The 16,867-nt window shown below is 37.0% G+C and overlaps 1 protein-coding gene and 1 long non-coding RNA gene across 4 annotated transcripts; one reads left to right on the forward strand and one right to left on the reverse strand.

The window, feature by feature from the left end:
• Positions 1–310: 310 nt before the first annotated feature.
• Positions 311–6,365, forward strand: LOC114142428 (G2/M phase-specific E3 ubiquitin-protein ligase-like). 3 transcript variants are annotated; one of them, XM_028013700.1, is made up of 10 exons: positions 311–369; positions 674–833; positions 1,800–1,885; positions 1,979–2,034; positions 2,120–2,153; positions 2,326–2,390; positions 3,399–3,482; positions 3,564–4,149; positions 5,609–5,781; positions 6,124–6,365. In XM_028013700.1, the coding sequence occupies exons 2-10, from the start codon at positions 674–676 to the stop codon at positions 6,347–6,349; spliced, it is 1,470 nt and encodes a 489-aa protein (XP_027869501.1). In that variant the 5' UTR covers positions 311–369; the 3' UTR covers positions 6,350–6,365. The 3 variants fall into 3 exon arrangements, with proteins under 3 accessions (XP_027869501.1, XP_027869502.1, XP_027869500.1); XM_028013701.1 differs by lacking the exon at positions 311–369 and having other exon boundaries at positions 406–833; positions 3,564–3,874; positions 3,968–4,149; XM_028013699.1 differs by lacking the exon at positions 311–369 and having other exon boundaries at positions 406–833.
• Positions 6,342–10,472, reverse strand: LOC114142429 (uncharacterized). Its single transcript, XR_003595009.1, has 3 exons — positions 10,423–10,472; positions 7,238–7,456; positions 6,342–6,968 (listed from the first exon to the last, which is right to left on the reverse strand). It is a non-coding gene; the product is annotated as an uncharacterized LOC114142429 (long non-coding RNA).
• Positions 10,473–16,867: the final 6,395 nt, after the last annotated feature.

Raw genomic sequence — 16,867 nt, forward strand, 5'->3', positions numbered from 1 at the left:
ATTTTTCCGAAGCAACTCTCAATGTTTCTGAGATTTTTCTTGAAACGTTTTTACTTTTTGAGCTCAAAGTTTTTTCTAGATAATTTCTACGGTGGCCGACAGGTGCAAATGCGCAGCAAAAGAGAAAACATACAAACAAAAAAAAAACACGCGCACAAATTAAATGCGGCAAGCAAAAAGCGAATAAAATGCAGCAAACAAAAAGAGAGACGCAAACAAAAAAGAAAACACCCCCGAATGAAATGCAGCAAACAAAAAGTGTTGAAAACGGAAGTGCTCCAGACCACTAGGGGGAGTCAAAGAAAATAGTATTCATTTCTATGGGACCAGATGCAAGATTCAGAGAAAGAAATTTGAAAGAAAGTAAAGGTACGTATTACTATATTTCTTTTCAGATTCGCCGTCTTTTATAATATTATAGAATAACAGAATAATTTATGGGTAGCGTGATAGACTTTGTGTCAGTCATACCGTTCTGGGCTCGGTCTCGTAGATGCTTGCCCGAATTAGCAAAGCAATTATGCTAATCATACCGCAAGAAAAAATAGATAAATTACACACTCGTATAATTAAATATCTTTTTTGAGAATGACTCATTTCAGCGTTTTAGTAGGCAATGTCTCCACTTTTAATGTATTTATTTCCTGACGTTAAAAAACAAATTTTCTTTCAGATGTACTGTCCATTTTGTGGAACTGCCGCCATAAATTCTGCAGACTTTTGTTGTCAATGTGGCAGAAACATAAAATTTGTCCAAGATCATGCAAACAAAGCCCAAGATGAGAGGAACACTACCACTGCAACTCCCGATGTTCAACCAAGCACCAGCACAGGTAAACCGAAGCATGGGTTATTTATTTCAGCATGCTTAAGTGTTAGCATTTTAAACCATCTGTAGATGCAGGTACGATCATTGCAGTATTGATCGTACCTGCAATTAATAATTAATGCATTTAAATTATAACTAAAGTGCCAATCGTGTATTTTTTTATTACGAATCTCAGGTGTAGAGTGTTTCATGAACTTTAGAGCTATAAAAGAGAGGGAAAGAAAGAAATTTTTTACCAAGAAGCATCAGAACAAAACACAGAAGGGAAATAAACTGAAGGTATGCCTTTAATTTAGTGCAAACACAAACTGGAAATTACATACTTCATCAAATAATTTAATTTGATTGATTAAATTTTGTCTCTCCCCAGATTAATGTTGGGCTTATGAGGATGCAGGGAGATTCCCTTAAGACAGTGAGAGGGAAGTTACTTCCAGTTGAGATTCACCCTGAGTGGGCATCGGAACAAGTGCTTGCTGCTGCTGTAAAGAAGCAAAAGGATATAGGTCAATATAGACCTGAAAGATTGTGCCCATGTCTTGTTGTATCCTGATGCAAGGGAGGTTAAGAACATCCCAGGAACAGACATTCCTTTCACAGTGCAAAAGTACAAGGAGGCAATTGGAAAGCCTTACCAAAGAATTACGCTTATTTGCCCTGTTGAGGAATTTGCAAAAAGCTGTAAGTGCTTTTGATCTACATTCCAAATAGTTTGAAGATCAATTTTGCTATAGTCTTATAGTTAAAATGGCAAAATGTCCTCCTATATCCAGAACTCTGTGCATGATTAATTCTAGCTATGATGTCATATATTTTATCTAAGGAAGCCAAAGGATTTTCCTCTTTACAAAACCTACCTCCCTTTTGTAAAGACTGATGTACAAACGTACATTTTATTAATTGCAAAATTTAGCCTTGCAAAAGAAAATTTATTATTTATAGTACACATTTATATCATTGCTTTTTAAAGGTTTCAGTGGACAGAGTTCAAGTGATGATGACAGTGTGGTTCATGTAAGGTTGCCATCTCAAGATAGTCCACTATCTGACACTGTGGTCAGTCTGCATCTTTATGACATTTCTCCTGAATTGAATTACTTACACTTTCTTTTGATAAGATAAAACCTGTCTTTTATATGTTGTACATAGGTGTGGGATGGTCCAGATGAAGCAAGCACTCCAAGACTGGAGAAAATTTTGAATGGGTAAAATACAAATTACTGTTTGCTTCATATTTTGTTGCAGAAACTGTTATATCCACTTTATAGCTATGTTAATTTTTATTTTCAGGCCTTTTGGACACACAGAACAAGGGTCTGATCAGGTAAGATTGAACTCAATCCCTTTCACAGTTCAATATGTAAACATTACATACCATAAAAGATTTTAAAAAATTCACAAACAATCACCCAAGATGAGATACATGACATTGTGTTAGCTAAGTCTGTATGGTATTGCCACTACCACAACTGGAGTACTAATTTATGTTAAATTAGGATGGCGGAAACACCAACGTCCAGGAGCATCCCATGTCCTCAGAGGGCCAGAACCACTTCTATCGGTAGGTTGTGTGAGCACGTCAACATTTGCACATGTCAACACATTTACTGAAATGATTTATAGAAATTACACATAACATTTGGCATAAAGACTTACAAAAAAATTCCATCATGGATAAATCCAAGAACTGTAACTTACTGAATTATTAATCTCAACTAAAATGTCTTCTTACATTTCCAAACTGAAAAAAGTCATTGAAAAAAAAAGTTTTGCACCTGTCCAGTTAAAACAGCAACTGGTACATTTGTGAGTGCATTTACTATCTCCACCCAACTGGCACACACATCACAGAGAACCAAGCGCACCCATCCCTTTCACTTAGGCCCATCTGAACTCTATAAGGTAACTTGGCACACCTGTGCTCACAATGATCTCTTCAGACAAAGAGCCTCAGCTTCAAGCTTCCACAAAGACACTCTGGTAGGAAATGGACATTATATCATTTAATCTGCATTCAGAGACCAAAATTAGCCCTTGATTCAATGTGTTTTATGTGTTTGGAATGTAGTTTATTTGTTTGTTCATTCACTGTTAACTTAAAAGTAGCTTGTTAACATTACCTGAAACATATTTAATTAGTTCATTGTGATCTGTAATTGATTTTGTTTAATTTGTTTGTTGGTTTTCAACCTGCTCTGTGACTATTTATGTGAAGTCATGGTGGTCTTACACTGTCAATTGAAATAATCTAAAGACAAAAATAAAAGATAACTAAAAATTGTTGCTGAGATGAGTGGTTCCTGCTTTTCTTTGAGGGAAGCAAGCTGTTTCAAGTTTGGGCAGAAGCTGAGGTGGTTTAAAGAGCAAAAAACTTGACAGCACCATAACTTCTGGTTGTTCAATATTTTTTTTCTATCAAACTTTGAGTAGTGTGCAAGAATTACCCAAATATGCTGGTGTTAGCTGTCCTACTGCCAAGAATGACTGACAGAAGTCTCTATGCCTTATCAGGGATGAATTTAAATTATTTACCTAGTAAAGTATTTACTCTATTTCCTTTTCAATACAGCAACTACACAAATGTGTACGCACCAATAATTGTTGACAGCGACTCTGAGCCGGATGAATATGTGATGCAGTTCCCTGAGCAAAGGTATTAATTAGAAATTAGTTTTCTTCTAAATCCTTTTGTGCTTTTTGTATTTGAAATAATTGTACACTTCATGTTTTATAGTACAGACAACGTGACTGCTGCAGACATCATTTCAGAGCTCTCGGCAATGATCACATCATCATCTCTCAGCCGCTTTAACATAAACAGAGCCAATGTATGGGATGGAGCACTGAGAGGTTTCAAGCGGGCTTCTTTCAACCCTTTCAATGAAATATTTGTAAAATTCACCGATGACGAGGGACAGGCAGAAGACGGCGTTGATAACGGTGGTCCCAAGCGCGAGTTTCTAAGCCTTTTAATGAACTGCTTAAGGACTCGAAGAGTCTTTGATGGGCCAGAAGAAAGGAAATTTATCACTTTTGACAGTGAAGGTATTGCCGTTAAGGGCAATATTTCAGAGTTTTCTCATAAGAATGTGACAGCTGTTGGTGAATGTGTAATTAATGTGAGCAAAATCTATACAGCAGCCAAAAATGATGAATATTTCATGGTTGGGAGGATGATTGCCACTTCTGTCGTTCATGGAGGTCCAGGTCCTCAATTCTTATCTGAGAAGCTCTACCAGCACCTCACAGGAACATCAACAAATACAGAAGGAAAGATAGAAGACATCACTGACAACACCATGAGGGCTTCTTTGATTGAGGTAGGATAGCATTATTGATGAGGCTTTACAAGTTGTTACAATCAAGCAAAAATTTTGTTATTCCATAACTTCATGGAACATTAAGATCATTTGTATTTTGTGTTTGATACGATTCTATTGTGCAGAATAAATCTGATATTTTCTAAAAGGCACATGTTGTCATATTAGAGCACAAACAAGTACCTACGCTACCTTCACTTATGAGAATGCTATATGCATAAAAAAGACAAGCCACTTTATTAGGTACATCTCGTTAGTACCGGTTTGTACACCCATTTGCCTTCTGAACTGCTTTAATCCGTAGTGGCATGGATTCAACTAAATACTGGAAACATTCCTTAGATAGTCTGGTCCATCTTTACATGATGGCATCACATAGTTGCTGTAGATTTGTTGGCAGTACATCCATGATGCAAATCTCTCCTTCCACCACATCCCAAAGGTTTTCTATTGGATTGACATCTGGTGACCGTGGAGGCCATTCGAGTTCAGTGAACTCATTATGTTTAAGAAACCAGTCTGAGATGATTCATGCTTTCTGACATGGCAAGTTCACGTGCTGGAATTAGCCATCAGAAGATGAAAACACTGTGGTCATGAAGTATTTTGCTTGGCAAAATACTCAGGTAGGCTTTGGCGTTGACATGATGTTTGATCGGTACCAATGGGCCAAAGTGCACTCCATAGCACCACCCTGAATCGTGGAAACGTTGATACAAGCCAGATGGATCCATACTTTCATGTTGTCACCAAATTCTGACCCTCCCATCCAAATGTCGTTGCTGAAATTGAGACTCATCAGACCAGGCAACGTTTTTCCAATCTTCTATTGTCCAATTTTGTTGATCCTGTGCGAATTGTTGCCTCAGCTTCCTGTTCTTAGCTGACCGGAATGGCATCCGGTGTGGTCTTCTGCTGCTATAGCACATCTGACTTAAGGTTTGACATGTTGTGTGTTCAGATGCTCTTCTCCATAACTCGGTTGTAACGAGTGGTTTCTTGAGTTATTGTTGCTGTTCTATGAGCTCAAATCTCTCTGGCCATTCTCCTCTGAACTCTGGCATCAGCAAGGCATTTGCGGCCACAGAACTGTTGCTCACTGGATATTTTGGTAACACTTTATTTGAAGGGGGTTGAATAAGACTGTCATGACACCGTCATAAACATGACATAACACCTGTCATGAACATGAATAAGCCTTCATGAATATTTATGACTGTTGTCATAAAGCGTCATTCGGTAAATTATGACACTTTTAATACAAAGTTGACATTATTCAAAATGTCTTTATGACAACTTGACATTAACCAATAAAGCATTACTGTTTAAACTTAATCTTTAATAACATAAACTTACCTAATTTTTAAAGTGCAATCAGTAATACTTTTATAACAAATTTATATCAGTAATGATTTCATAAATATTAATTTATGTTTTTGGTTATTGTTCTCTACCATAGATATCCAGTGCAGGTACATTGACTGAACTACACCAGTCAGTTGAAAGACATGCAAGCATCTTGCAAACTGCTGGTTGCTTGCAGTTCCCTGTGACTGTTGATGACAAATTGAAAATTGTAAAGGAGTTCATTGATTGGTACATCATTTACCGCAACCATTTCTCTATTCAAAGGTAATGTTTCTCTTCCTTAACTTAAAAAATAACTATGCTAATTTAGTTACTATTTTGTTGCAGTTAATACAAGCAAATGTACAATGTACAATAGTGCAAGAATCAATCAATCAACAGCACCCAGCAGCCAAATAAGTAGGAGCCTTATTGATTGGACGGCTTAACTGGAGAAAATTAACGTTACTGTAGGTTAATTCACTGTGTACAGTGCATCAGCAATATTACCTATGCTAAATAAAAATAATAAAAAAAGATTAGACATATTAATGTTCTTTGTGTTACTGAAAAATATCAGCTCTTTTGATAATAATTAAGGTGATTTCTGTTTCAAACTTTTTATAGATTCAAGGATGGCCTTTCAACACTGAACTTCCAGAATGCTTTGGAGCAGCATGCTTCCGTCTTCAGGCCATTTATGTGTGCAAGAGTGGAACAGCTGACATCCAAAATATTGGAGGAAATATTTGAGGTTCAGCTCAGTGAAAAGGGTAGCAGCAGACGACATGAGGAAACAAGAGTGCTAGGATTCTGGAGAGACTTTCTCTTTGACACAGAAGGTGGACTTTAAGATTTATTGCTATATTCTGGTGTTATTGTAATATCTGATACATAAACTCATTGCTTCTTTTCTAGAACAAAAAACGGGTCTCTCTCTCCAGGACATCCTGATGTTTGCCACCGGCTTGAACACACTACCTCCATCTTCAATTCTGCCACCACCAAAACTGATCTTTCAGGCCACTTCTCGTTTTCCTGTCAGTAGCACCTGCTCCAACACTATCAAAATACCAATGTCCAAGACGTATCATCAGTTTAAAGAAAACATGGACTTTGGGATTCAAAACTCCCCTGGATTTGGGCTTTATTAAGGTCAAATGCATAACAACAAAACAAAATGCTAACTATTTAACTTGTCAAACCTGTTCAGTTATGACACTGTTTAGTGTTTGTGTGCGACCTTCAAATTTGGATTCTTGTTTGTTTATAAGTCCGCCATGTTTTTCAGTTTGATATAGTTTTCGACACATGATTCCCAACTCTGTGGATGTGCTAGGCCACACTGTCTCTGCAGGTTCTCAAAATGTGCCTCAAGGTGTTCATCTCCACATTGAATGTTGTTAGTCTCTGTCACAAACTGTCCCAATTGCTCCTGGGAGACTGGGAAACCACAGTCTGTTCCACCAAACCTAGGAATAGAAGAAGCACAGTAAATATTTAGTTATATTTACATTTCTTCACTAAACTGTTACTGCTGTGACTATTGTTGTAACCTGTCTAAATGATTAATTGTATTTAAATTTACATTTTAGAAATTGTCATCTGAAATTGTTAGAATAAAAAGTGACATACTGTTAACACATTGTTCATTATTTTTGTTTTGTCAAATTATTTTGTAGAGTTCCCAAAGAGGTTTTAAATTAACCAGATGTTGAAGACAAAAACAACAAAAAATTACCTGTGAGGTAGATGATACATCACATTTGGTTTACCAGATGGACAGCAAGATTGTTTAACAGGTCTTATGGTATGTTTATTCCACCTGTCCTTGCATTCATCAAGATCTCTCTGTAGCATATCCATGAAGACAAACCGCACAAGGCATGTGTGGTCATGACTTCCATTGAAGAGATGTCTTTCCTTCAAATCGTTCATGAGATCCATCCAGAACTGAGATCTACAATAAACCAAAATTATAAGATAATTATATCAGCAGAAAGTAATAGGACTAGTTTCTATGTCATGAAAATATTTAAATATATGTTGACCTACAAAGTTAAATATAATGTAAGCAGACATCAACTGTTATACTTTAAATGTTGAGCTTCTGATTCATCCATTTCAAATGTTACACTATAAAATTAAGTTGTATATAGCACAAAAACATAATGGTCATTAAGAGATATGCAAGTACTTCATTTCTTCTGACAAAGTAGAGGTAATCGAGTAAAATGTTGCATTATAATTTTGAAATGTTTGCTTATTCAAGAAGACTACTAAATTTATTCACCTTTTCAAGGTCTACTACTTGGTATTTATACAAAAATTACAATAAACTGTTGAGAAACTCACCTTTGTTTTCTGAAATATGACCACCAGCTTTCGATGCGTTGGTTGGCTGTTGAGGAGCCATACATATGGCTGGCAGCCCCAGCAAAATCATCAGTGTGTGATGACCTTAATGTACAATGCATTGCCACCATTGTTCCATTTTCAGTGCCACAGTCTGTGCGGAGGCGCATTGGTATCTTCCCAAATTCTGAGACACATTGCACATAGTTTTGAGCAATGACTCCAGGATCATTATTGCTGGCTTGACACACTAACCATAGCACCTTCCGAGAATACCCATCTATGCAACCACTTATTGCCAAGCCATAGGGCTTTAGTTTGTCATAACCATCTGCATGCCAGACATAGTTTGGGCCACAAGAACTATAAACTCTTCTTATAAATCTTCGTCTTGCACGCAGTTGTACTCCTGAGGGGTCAAGTTCTGCCATCAATGCCATGACATCGTCTCTTCTGACAGTCAGACAATACTTCTGTCGGAGTGTCTGCCACATCAAGCGATAGCCATAATGCTGGCCTGGTCCCTTTAGCTCTTCTTCAATAGCAGCACGTACCAAGTGAGGCGGTGTGTAACTTCTTTGTCTAAAGAGTGATAATTTTTTTAATTTGCTCTTTAAGGAGCGAAGGCTCATTTCAACATTGTGAAGGTTTCCCAAGAAATCCAAAATTTCTGAATGACTATAGCCATCATGAAAATACTTTCTAATCAGGTCATCTTCTGAGAGGGTGTCCAGCTCAGATCCTGTGAAACAAAATAGAGCAGAATATCTTTTTACTACCCAACACCAGGGAAATTAAGTTGGCACAGTAAAAATGTTACACAAATCAAACAATTAAGTTCACACCAAAATAGAATCTGTGTAAAAACTGAGTAACATACAGTACAGTAAGGGCAAAAGTTCTGTGCTGTTATTAAAAGTAGCTTATAAATAGTCTACTCTACAAAACTATGTGCAGTTAGGCATGATAATTTAAAAAAAATATTTTAAAAAAATTGAATAAAACCATATTTATTGAGATAAACAGTTGGGATATATATCTAAAAAAGAGTGTGGCTTGTTAAACCAAAAGTACTTCATGAATATGTGCGACATCAAACGCGTTGCTAATTCAAATCCAGTAGACCATATTAAAGTTACTTATCCAAATCACTGTGCGCTGCTATTTTCTTTTGTAATTTAATTTAATCCCTATGTACGTCTTGGGGAGCGACCGCCCTTTACATGTGACAGTTATCTGCGGCGACAGAAACATAAACAATACGGGGAGGAGGGAGATGCGTATGTTGTTGCTGGGAAAACAGGAACTATTTTGATCATCTGTCCTCAAAGTCCGATTATTATTAGCGGTTTTGGGCTTCTTTTTTTCTGAAATGGCTTTCAAATTTCATGAATCACGGGTTTAAGTTTTTGGGCTTGATTTTGATCCTGAAGTTCTTATTTTGACTTGGAAATAAGCAGAAACATATAAGCCCCGTAATTTGTCTGACATCCAAGTAGTTTTAGTCAGGACTTCCAGGTACATCTATTCCTGGATGATCCATCTTGCTGAGCCTTTGGTAATGTCAAGGTAATATTTGTTGTGAGCGCTCCAGAAAACGGCAAAATCGAGACTAATATGAACAGCGCAATAAACGTGAAAGCAGCCATGAATGAACGTGTCCGTAAAGTTGCCCAACTAAACGCATTTATAATCTTTAAGTGTCACAAATCTGCGGACAGGGCCATATCGCAGAACCTAGAGGCCGACGTAGGAGGGGGCTCTACAATCTTATTTATAGTTATCCAGACAATAGTGGAAATCATAAAAACATACACAAAATACTAAGGTTTTTGTGTGTGTGTGTGTAGGTGTGTGTGTGTGAGTGTGTGTGTGTGCGTGCTGTTGTAACCATTAATCTCCCGTTCAGTTCAACCTTATAAGCGGAGATACATACTTGATATTACTATAATTAAATAACTTGCAATTAATTATTTGCAACGTTCAAGCTTTTCACAAGTGGTGGAGATAAATAAAAAAATATGTAACAGTGAATTTCCAAAAAAAGTAATCACTAATCTACTTTTTCAAGTAGTAATAAGTAATCGATTAAAGTTAATTTTTACAAGTAACTAACCCATCACTGCTTACCAGTGTCTTGAGCTTGTGCCAAGATCTGCACATTCTTCCCACATGAAAAACAGAAAACTTGAATTGTTCCTAGATTTTGTCCACAGAAACAGCAAAACATGGCCACCTAAAAAAGGTAAATGGTATGCACATAGGTATAGTTGAAACCAGATATGTACATACACCACAAAAAAACGAAAAAGTTAAAAACATCACTATCCCTCTTGTGACAGATAGGTGATAAATCGAATTCACTATCTATCTATACGAGTGTGTAATTTATCTATTTTTTCTTGCGGTATGATTAGCATAATTGCTTCGCTAATTCGGGCAAGCATCTACGAGACCGAGCCCAGAACGGTATGACTGACACAAAGTCTATCACGCTACCCATAAATTATTCTGTTATTCTATAATATTATAAAAGACGGCGTATCTGAAAAGAAATATAGTAATACGTACCTTTACTTTCTTTCAAATTTCTTTCTCTGAATCTTGCATCTGGTCCCATAGAAATGAATACTATTTTCTTTGACTCCCCCTAGTGGTCTGGAGCACTTCCGTTTTCAACACTTTTTGTTTGCTGCATTTCATTCGGGGGTGTTTTCTTTTTTGTTTGCGTCTCTCTTTTTGTTTGCTGCATTTTATTCGCTTTTTGCTTGCCGCATTTAATTTGTGCGCGTGTTTTTTTGTTTGTTTGCATGTTTTCTCTTTTGCTGCGCATTTGCACCTGTCGGCCACCGTAAATTTCTGAGATGAATCGGAAAGTTTTTTTCCTCGCAAATTTAAAACTTCTTGAGCTCAGAGAATTTCTTTGTCTTTTCTTGAATATTAAAGAGATGAATCTCAAAATTTCAGATTTTTTTGGTGGATGTTTTCTGTGTATAATGGCCATAATCAGCTGTTGTTCTCACTGGGTTGTTAAACTGGAAGGTTTCCAGCTCCTCACGCAGCGCCACTGTTTCAGGGCGCCTGAAAGCCTCGCAGCTTCGTTCATTGATCTCTACAAAGCCCTTGATACAGCAGATTTTGTAATTATGCACACTAATTAGTTCTCCCACTAACTGCACTGTGTACTTGTTGATGGTTTCACATCAAGTCTGTTTTGTGGTTTCAGAGAGACGCTCCCAGTAAAATGCAGATGGCTCATATTCACCAGCTCAGCTTATTTCAGATTTGATGCAGTCTTTAAATGACATTGGATCTGAGCATGTGGCAACAACGAGTTTATTAACAGCAACAACAACTTTCTGGTTAAATTCAACACTAAAATGTTTAAGCTGTCTGTCTCGCTCTGCATCACTGGAAATGTTTCAAATAAACTAAAATCCTCTAAATTACATCCGACTTTAAAATGAGAATTTTCCCAGGAAAACTCTTTTCATGCCCACCTCTTTGAAATAAAAGGAGAAATGTATTTTTAACAAACCCATTTTACAAATGTAGAAGAAAATCTTTGAAAAATTATGACCTACACAATATTAGAAATTTAGCATAGTTGATAATATTTTAACTCTGCATGTGAAATCTTGCTATTCTCTTCTTTTCTCTCTTTCTCATCTGTGCTTCCATCACTCTGACATTTAGGATTTTCGGAAATGTCAATGGTGAGCACTGCTAGCTAAAACATTAGCTGCACTAAAGCGCTAATCATAAACATTAGTTCTGCTAATGCTAACGCACTATTTGGCAGAAGCTAATGCTAATGCTAAAGCCCTTGAAAGATTACAACTCTTGAGCACCAGTTTCATTTTGACATCATGATTTGCATCTTTTATAACACCACTAGCTATTATACTAGTGTTTACATCTTGTTCTCTGCTGTCTGTGTTTTATTTTGCTTCTTGTTTGATAAAGTTGAAGAGACAGGAAATGAAACTGCAGCCTAAACAGTCTTCACCCACTTCAAGATAAGAGCATGATTATTAACATTTAATTACTTGAAAAATTCATAAGTCGATAACCAAAACACCAACACAGATGTTGAACTTTATTCAACCAAAGTTTACCAAACAAACAAGTAAATTAACGCTTTAGAATTTATGGAAAAAATAATTTAGTGGAAGCTAAGTGGCTAAATGTTTTCAAAGTTAGCTAAATTTAATATTAGCTGTTAGCAGATTAGCTAACAACTCGCCACTCATTGTTGGCATCCTGAATTATTTATATTGGAGCAGAGGCGACGTCACACTGTGTGCCACAGAAAGCGGTTATGTCAGAACAAACAACGGGTTTGCCATTTTAAACAGTTTTTAGCATCTTAATTAGCTATTAGCATGATTAGCTTGACTAGAATCGCCTGTAGCCTGGATGCTTTCCTTATAGAGTACCTTTGTGTTACAATGATGCTTTATTTTAGGATTTGGCACCTTTTGATTTTCATACTTTAAGATTCTTTGTGTTTTTTTGTTGTGTATTTATTACATATTTATCTGAGCTGAATCCTGTTTCTAATCACCTCTGCAGCCTAAAAACCTCTCAGTTCATCAGCTTTCTGTCAGATCCTCCTGGTTTTTCCACCAGGTTTTCTTGTAGTCCTCTCATGATTCATAATTTTAGATTTTATTTCTATTTTTAGTTTAATCGTTCATTTTCACTCTTTAACGTGAGAAAAAAACAGAAGAATGTTGCTGCCTTTCAGAAAGAGTCGCCGGTTTTATTCCTCTGGCTTTAAAATTACAGATCAGATACTTTCACCAAACATCCCGGCGTTTTTTTTTATTTAAAAAGTGTCAGCTTTAGGTGTCTCCTTCAGATTTAATTGTTGGACCGATGCCTGCAGACTCGGGCTCTGAAAGTGAAGCAGCGGATGGGACGTTAGGAGAGACAAAGATTGTGGTAAGCAGGAGGTGATTAAAGCTGGAGTGCTTCATGGGCCGGCAGCCAGCAGGATGGAGAGCCCAGCAAATTACATTTCTGAACAGAAGGACTTCTGGCAATTACAGTGAGAACAGGAGCTTTGGGCTCCAGAAAAAGTCTTCACTTGAGAATGTTTTAAAAAATCCAAAGCTCAGTGACCAAGTGATGCTTGACCTGCATGATCTGATATGGAAATAGAAAATGCAAAGAATGGAAAACAACTCGATTGTTTAAATAATCCCTGATCTGTTCATTCACTTCAAAATTAAGCACATTTGCCATCAATGAAATAGTTTTAATCAATAAGTTAAAAAATCGGTACATTTCTGTCAAACAACTCAGAAATGTTGAATTTTTTGTCAGAATTTCTTTAGGAGTTTGAAAAGTTGAACATTTTCAACTTGGAACAGAAATTTAAACATTTTTTCTAGAATTTTTTTTCAGTTTTTTGTAGCAAATTTACAACTTTGGAAACTAAGAAATTCCCAAGATTTTTCTAGAAAATTTCTGATAGTTTTGGCAGAAATTCATCAAATTTATGTGTTAAAAGTCGACTTTGCTGCACCGAAATCAGCTTTTATTGAAATGATTAAACTTGAATAAATATGTGAAGCACTTTGAAACACTTTGATCCAGATCAAAAAACAAGAAGTTAAACTTGATACTTTTCTTTTAATTCAGCAAACGTGCAAAATCATGTTTTAATTTTTGGACTTGTGATGAATAACATCCCCTTCCTGCACAAACAGACAACTTTTATTTGGTTGATTTTAGTTTTTTAAATGTACTTTTGACTTAACAATTTTGTAAAAAAAGTTTGGCCACCCCTGCTGTACAAAGTCTCCAACCTACTGACCAGAAATAAAGAGCTAAAAAATATTACTGACACTTTGATGCCATTCTAATGTGGAGATATGACACAATTAATCCATGAATGGGTTTCATATTTCTTATCAAATCTATATTTACATATAAAAACAGTTATTTATGTATGTGATTCATTTACAGTTTAAAACGAACATGTCACCTGTTGATATAAGCAAACGTTTTGAATGAAAGAGAAAAATGTGATTTGCTGTTTTGTCCCATTCACAGTAAAGATCAACATCAGCTTTGAAAAGTCAAATTGAGGAAGTTCTTTGTGAAAACAAGCCGTATTGTATTCCTGCTTTGAAGACGACGGATGTAAATGAGTTCCTCTGAGGGAGCGCGGCAGCGCGGCGGGAGGAAACCTCCCGCTTTCACTGAAGTTGTGTTGGTTGAGTTGCAGACGCCGTAATTAAAAATCTGCGCTGGAGGGGAAGCTGGGATTGATAGGAGCAAACAAAGTTACTGGTACAGGCGATCAAATTCATTAGCCGTGTTTGCAGCTCGACGCGGGGCGATACATCCTTCCAAACATTAGATGGGTCGATATCACAGTCCAGCTTGCTGAGGGCTTTTCTCAGTATGTGGCACCAGATGAATATTTATCAGTTTCTTGCTGCAGGGATTTAAACTCCCAACTGTTCACTGCAGATAAAGTTTAATATTATGATCAAAAACATTTAATCCTGTTGCATAAAGCAGTTATTCCCTCATTGATCCAATGAAAGTTCAATAAAAACGATGGCAAATTAAGTAAAAGGAGCTTAAATGAACTTCTTTCTAACGTTTCTTCACTCAGAAAGACTTACAGCAGCATTTCAATCTGTGGCGGTCTAAACTTTGACTAGGCCATGGCAACACTTTGCTTTTTTTAATTTTAATGTTTAACTTACTCCCTGTGAAAGAATAGCCACGCCCCCTAAAGTGGGCGGGGGCAAAATAAAATGGGGGCGTGGTCATGTCTGGTGATGAGTGGAGAAGGTTTAGCGCGGCGTAGTCAGACTGTTGCACTGCTGCCAATTTAGCAACTTTTTCTCAGAAAAGCAACTAGCAACCATTGTTGCCAGATCTGACTGACAGTTTCCAGCCCAAAAACAAAATCTGCCCAAATCTAAACCTCTAATGACATTTTTTGTTGTTTTTTGTCCTTTTAAGTCTTGATGTTTCCCTAAAATTTCTGTTTTCCAATACAGTGAGGCTTAATTAACCCATGACTAATCATTGATGATGTCACAATCGACAGATTTTAGATATTTAAAAATAAACTGACTTATAAGATAAGTGCAATAACACGGCATTTTATTAAAAGTTTTGTGCTTTTGCCACACAGTGACAATTATTTTGAAAGAGTTTTCATCTGGAGCATTTTTAAAATGTGCAAAGCAGCAAAGATTTTAACAACTCGTCCAAAGCTGTTTTTTTCCAGCCCGATTGGGTGGAAACCCGTCCAATCTGGCAACATTACTAGCAACAATTTCTTTATTGCGATGTGAAGAACTGATTGTTCCAGATTATCATTAGTTGCATCCCTAATCTGAAGAAATTAAATTCCTGAAGTCATGAACAAAAACCTTCATTTCTGTTTTGAGAGTGAAATGATTGTTTCTCAGAATTGTATTTCCTGATTAATATTGGTCACTTTAAGTTCTATTGATTATTTCAGAACGCAGCAAAAAACCAGCAGACTTTTAATTTAATTTTATATGTTCAATGAGCTTTTCCTTTCTGCTTTTATCAGTGAAATAAAATGTTAATTATTTTATATTTTTGACATATCAGGCATACCGTACGGAGAAGCTAGTCACTCCTTTTGCTTTACTTAAAAGAGATATGGAGAGGATTGTAATGACTTTCGAGACGGGCCTAGTCAAAGTCCTTAATTTCCTTTAAACCTCAGTGTTTTATTATTATCTCCACGTATTCATGAATTATTTTTTAAGGTAATTGATTTTAACTCAAGGTATCAGAGGGACGGGGGTTATGTTTAATGTATTCTGTATTTTCCATGAAGGATAAAAAGTAAAACTTCACCCAGAAATGTAAAATATTGAAAGCAGAATATTGAAATTGAAGCATTTTCAGCAGTTCTGAGCAACAACATGACGTTTGGAGTCGGCTTTGGTATAATGGGTTTTTATTGGCTCTTCTGGTTGGAGTTGCTTTCTCTCCGTCCGCGCAGTGAGAATGGCTTTCTGACATCTTAATTGCCTGAATATGAGCCTTTCTGATCTAATACCGTCTTATCAGCTTCCTCTGCTCTCTGGAAGCCGCAGGGCCTGAAACGCTGATTGTCTCCATGACAGATATGATCAGCATTAATGCTATCATTAATCACAGCCCTAGTAATGGAATGCTAATGCTTCCAAACGCACACACATATTTATGCTAGTAGGTGAGTCCTGTGGGGGTTCTGCACAGCGGCCCAGTTGGTTCTGGTTCTGTATGTGAGGCAGAACCGGGTCTGACCGAAGCCAGAGAGTTGGAGCGGAAACGGTTTCCCACGCAGTCTGGCCGGACAACCAGAGGAATGTTTAGGAGACGAGAAAAATCAAAAACCTGTTGGAAACGTAAACATGAGTCCTAAACTCCAGGGATTATTTCAGATTATAATTATTAAACATGATTATTGGGACAGAAATGAAAAATGAAAAGCAGCTCCGCATTAAACTCGATGCAGCTTTTACTCAACTGGAGAAAGTTTTGGCTCCCGGTGAAATATTGATGAAATGATTCTGAATGGATTCAGTCACCAGGAGACTAACAGCAACAAAGAGCTGGGTACAATCTGCGTAACTATGGAAACGGATGGATGAACAGATGGATGTACTGTTGGATGTAGATTCTCTCCACCAGTCAGGAAAGTGTTTCCTGAACTGGTTCTTTTCCTGAACTGGTTCCTCTGGTTTGAGCCAATCAGGTTTCATTTCCTGCTTCGCTGGCCGTTAGCAGCTCGTTAATAAAAACTAATTAATCTGATGGAAAAGCTCGTTATGGAGGAAGTGTTTCCAGTCTGGCTGGACTGGGAACAGTGGGACTCCCTGATGGTTTTATATGGTTGATACTGGGTTCATGGAGCGGGTCAGAGCGGTGCTGCTGATGGCACCAGTGCAACCAGATCAGTGGGAGAACTGGGAAAGCTTATCCATCCCAGTAACAAACATGCTGCTGATTTATGGCTTTT

Source organism: Xiphophorus couchianus, chromosome 4, assembly GCF_001444195.1.
Source record: "Xiphophorus couchianus chromosome 4, X_couchianus-1.0, whole genome shotgun sequence".
In the NCBI taxonomy this organism is placed as follows: domain Eukaryota; kingdom Metazoa; phylum Chordata; class Actinopteri; order Cyprinodontiformes; family Poeciliidae; genus Xiphophorus; species Xiphophorus couchianus.

Excerpts from the sequence above, each read along its gene's own strand:
- LOC114142428 (XM_028013699.1), top strand. The coding sequence starts at position 617 with ATGTCTCCACTTTTAATGTATTTATTTCCTGACGTTAAAAAACAAATT. Across the intron at positions 2,035-2,119 it reads CTGGAGAAAATTTTGAATGG|GCCTTTTGGACACACAGAAC; the intron begins GTAAAATACAAA and ends TTTTATTTTCAG. Across the intron at positions 5,782-6,123 it reads AACCATTTCTCTATTCAAAG|ATTCAAGGATGGCCTTTCAA; the intron begins GTAATGTTTCTC and ends AACTTTTTATAG.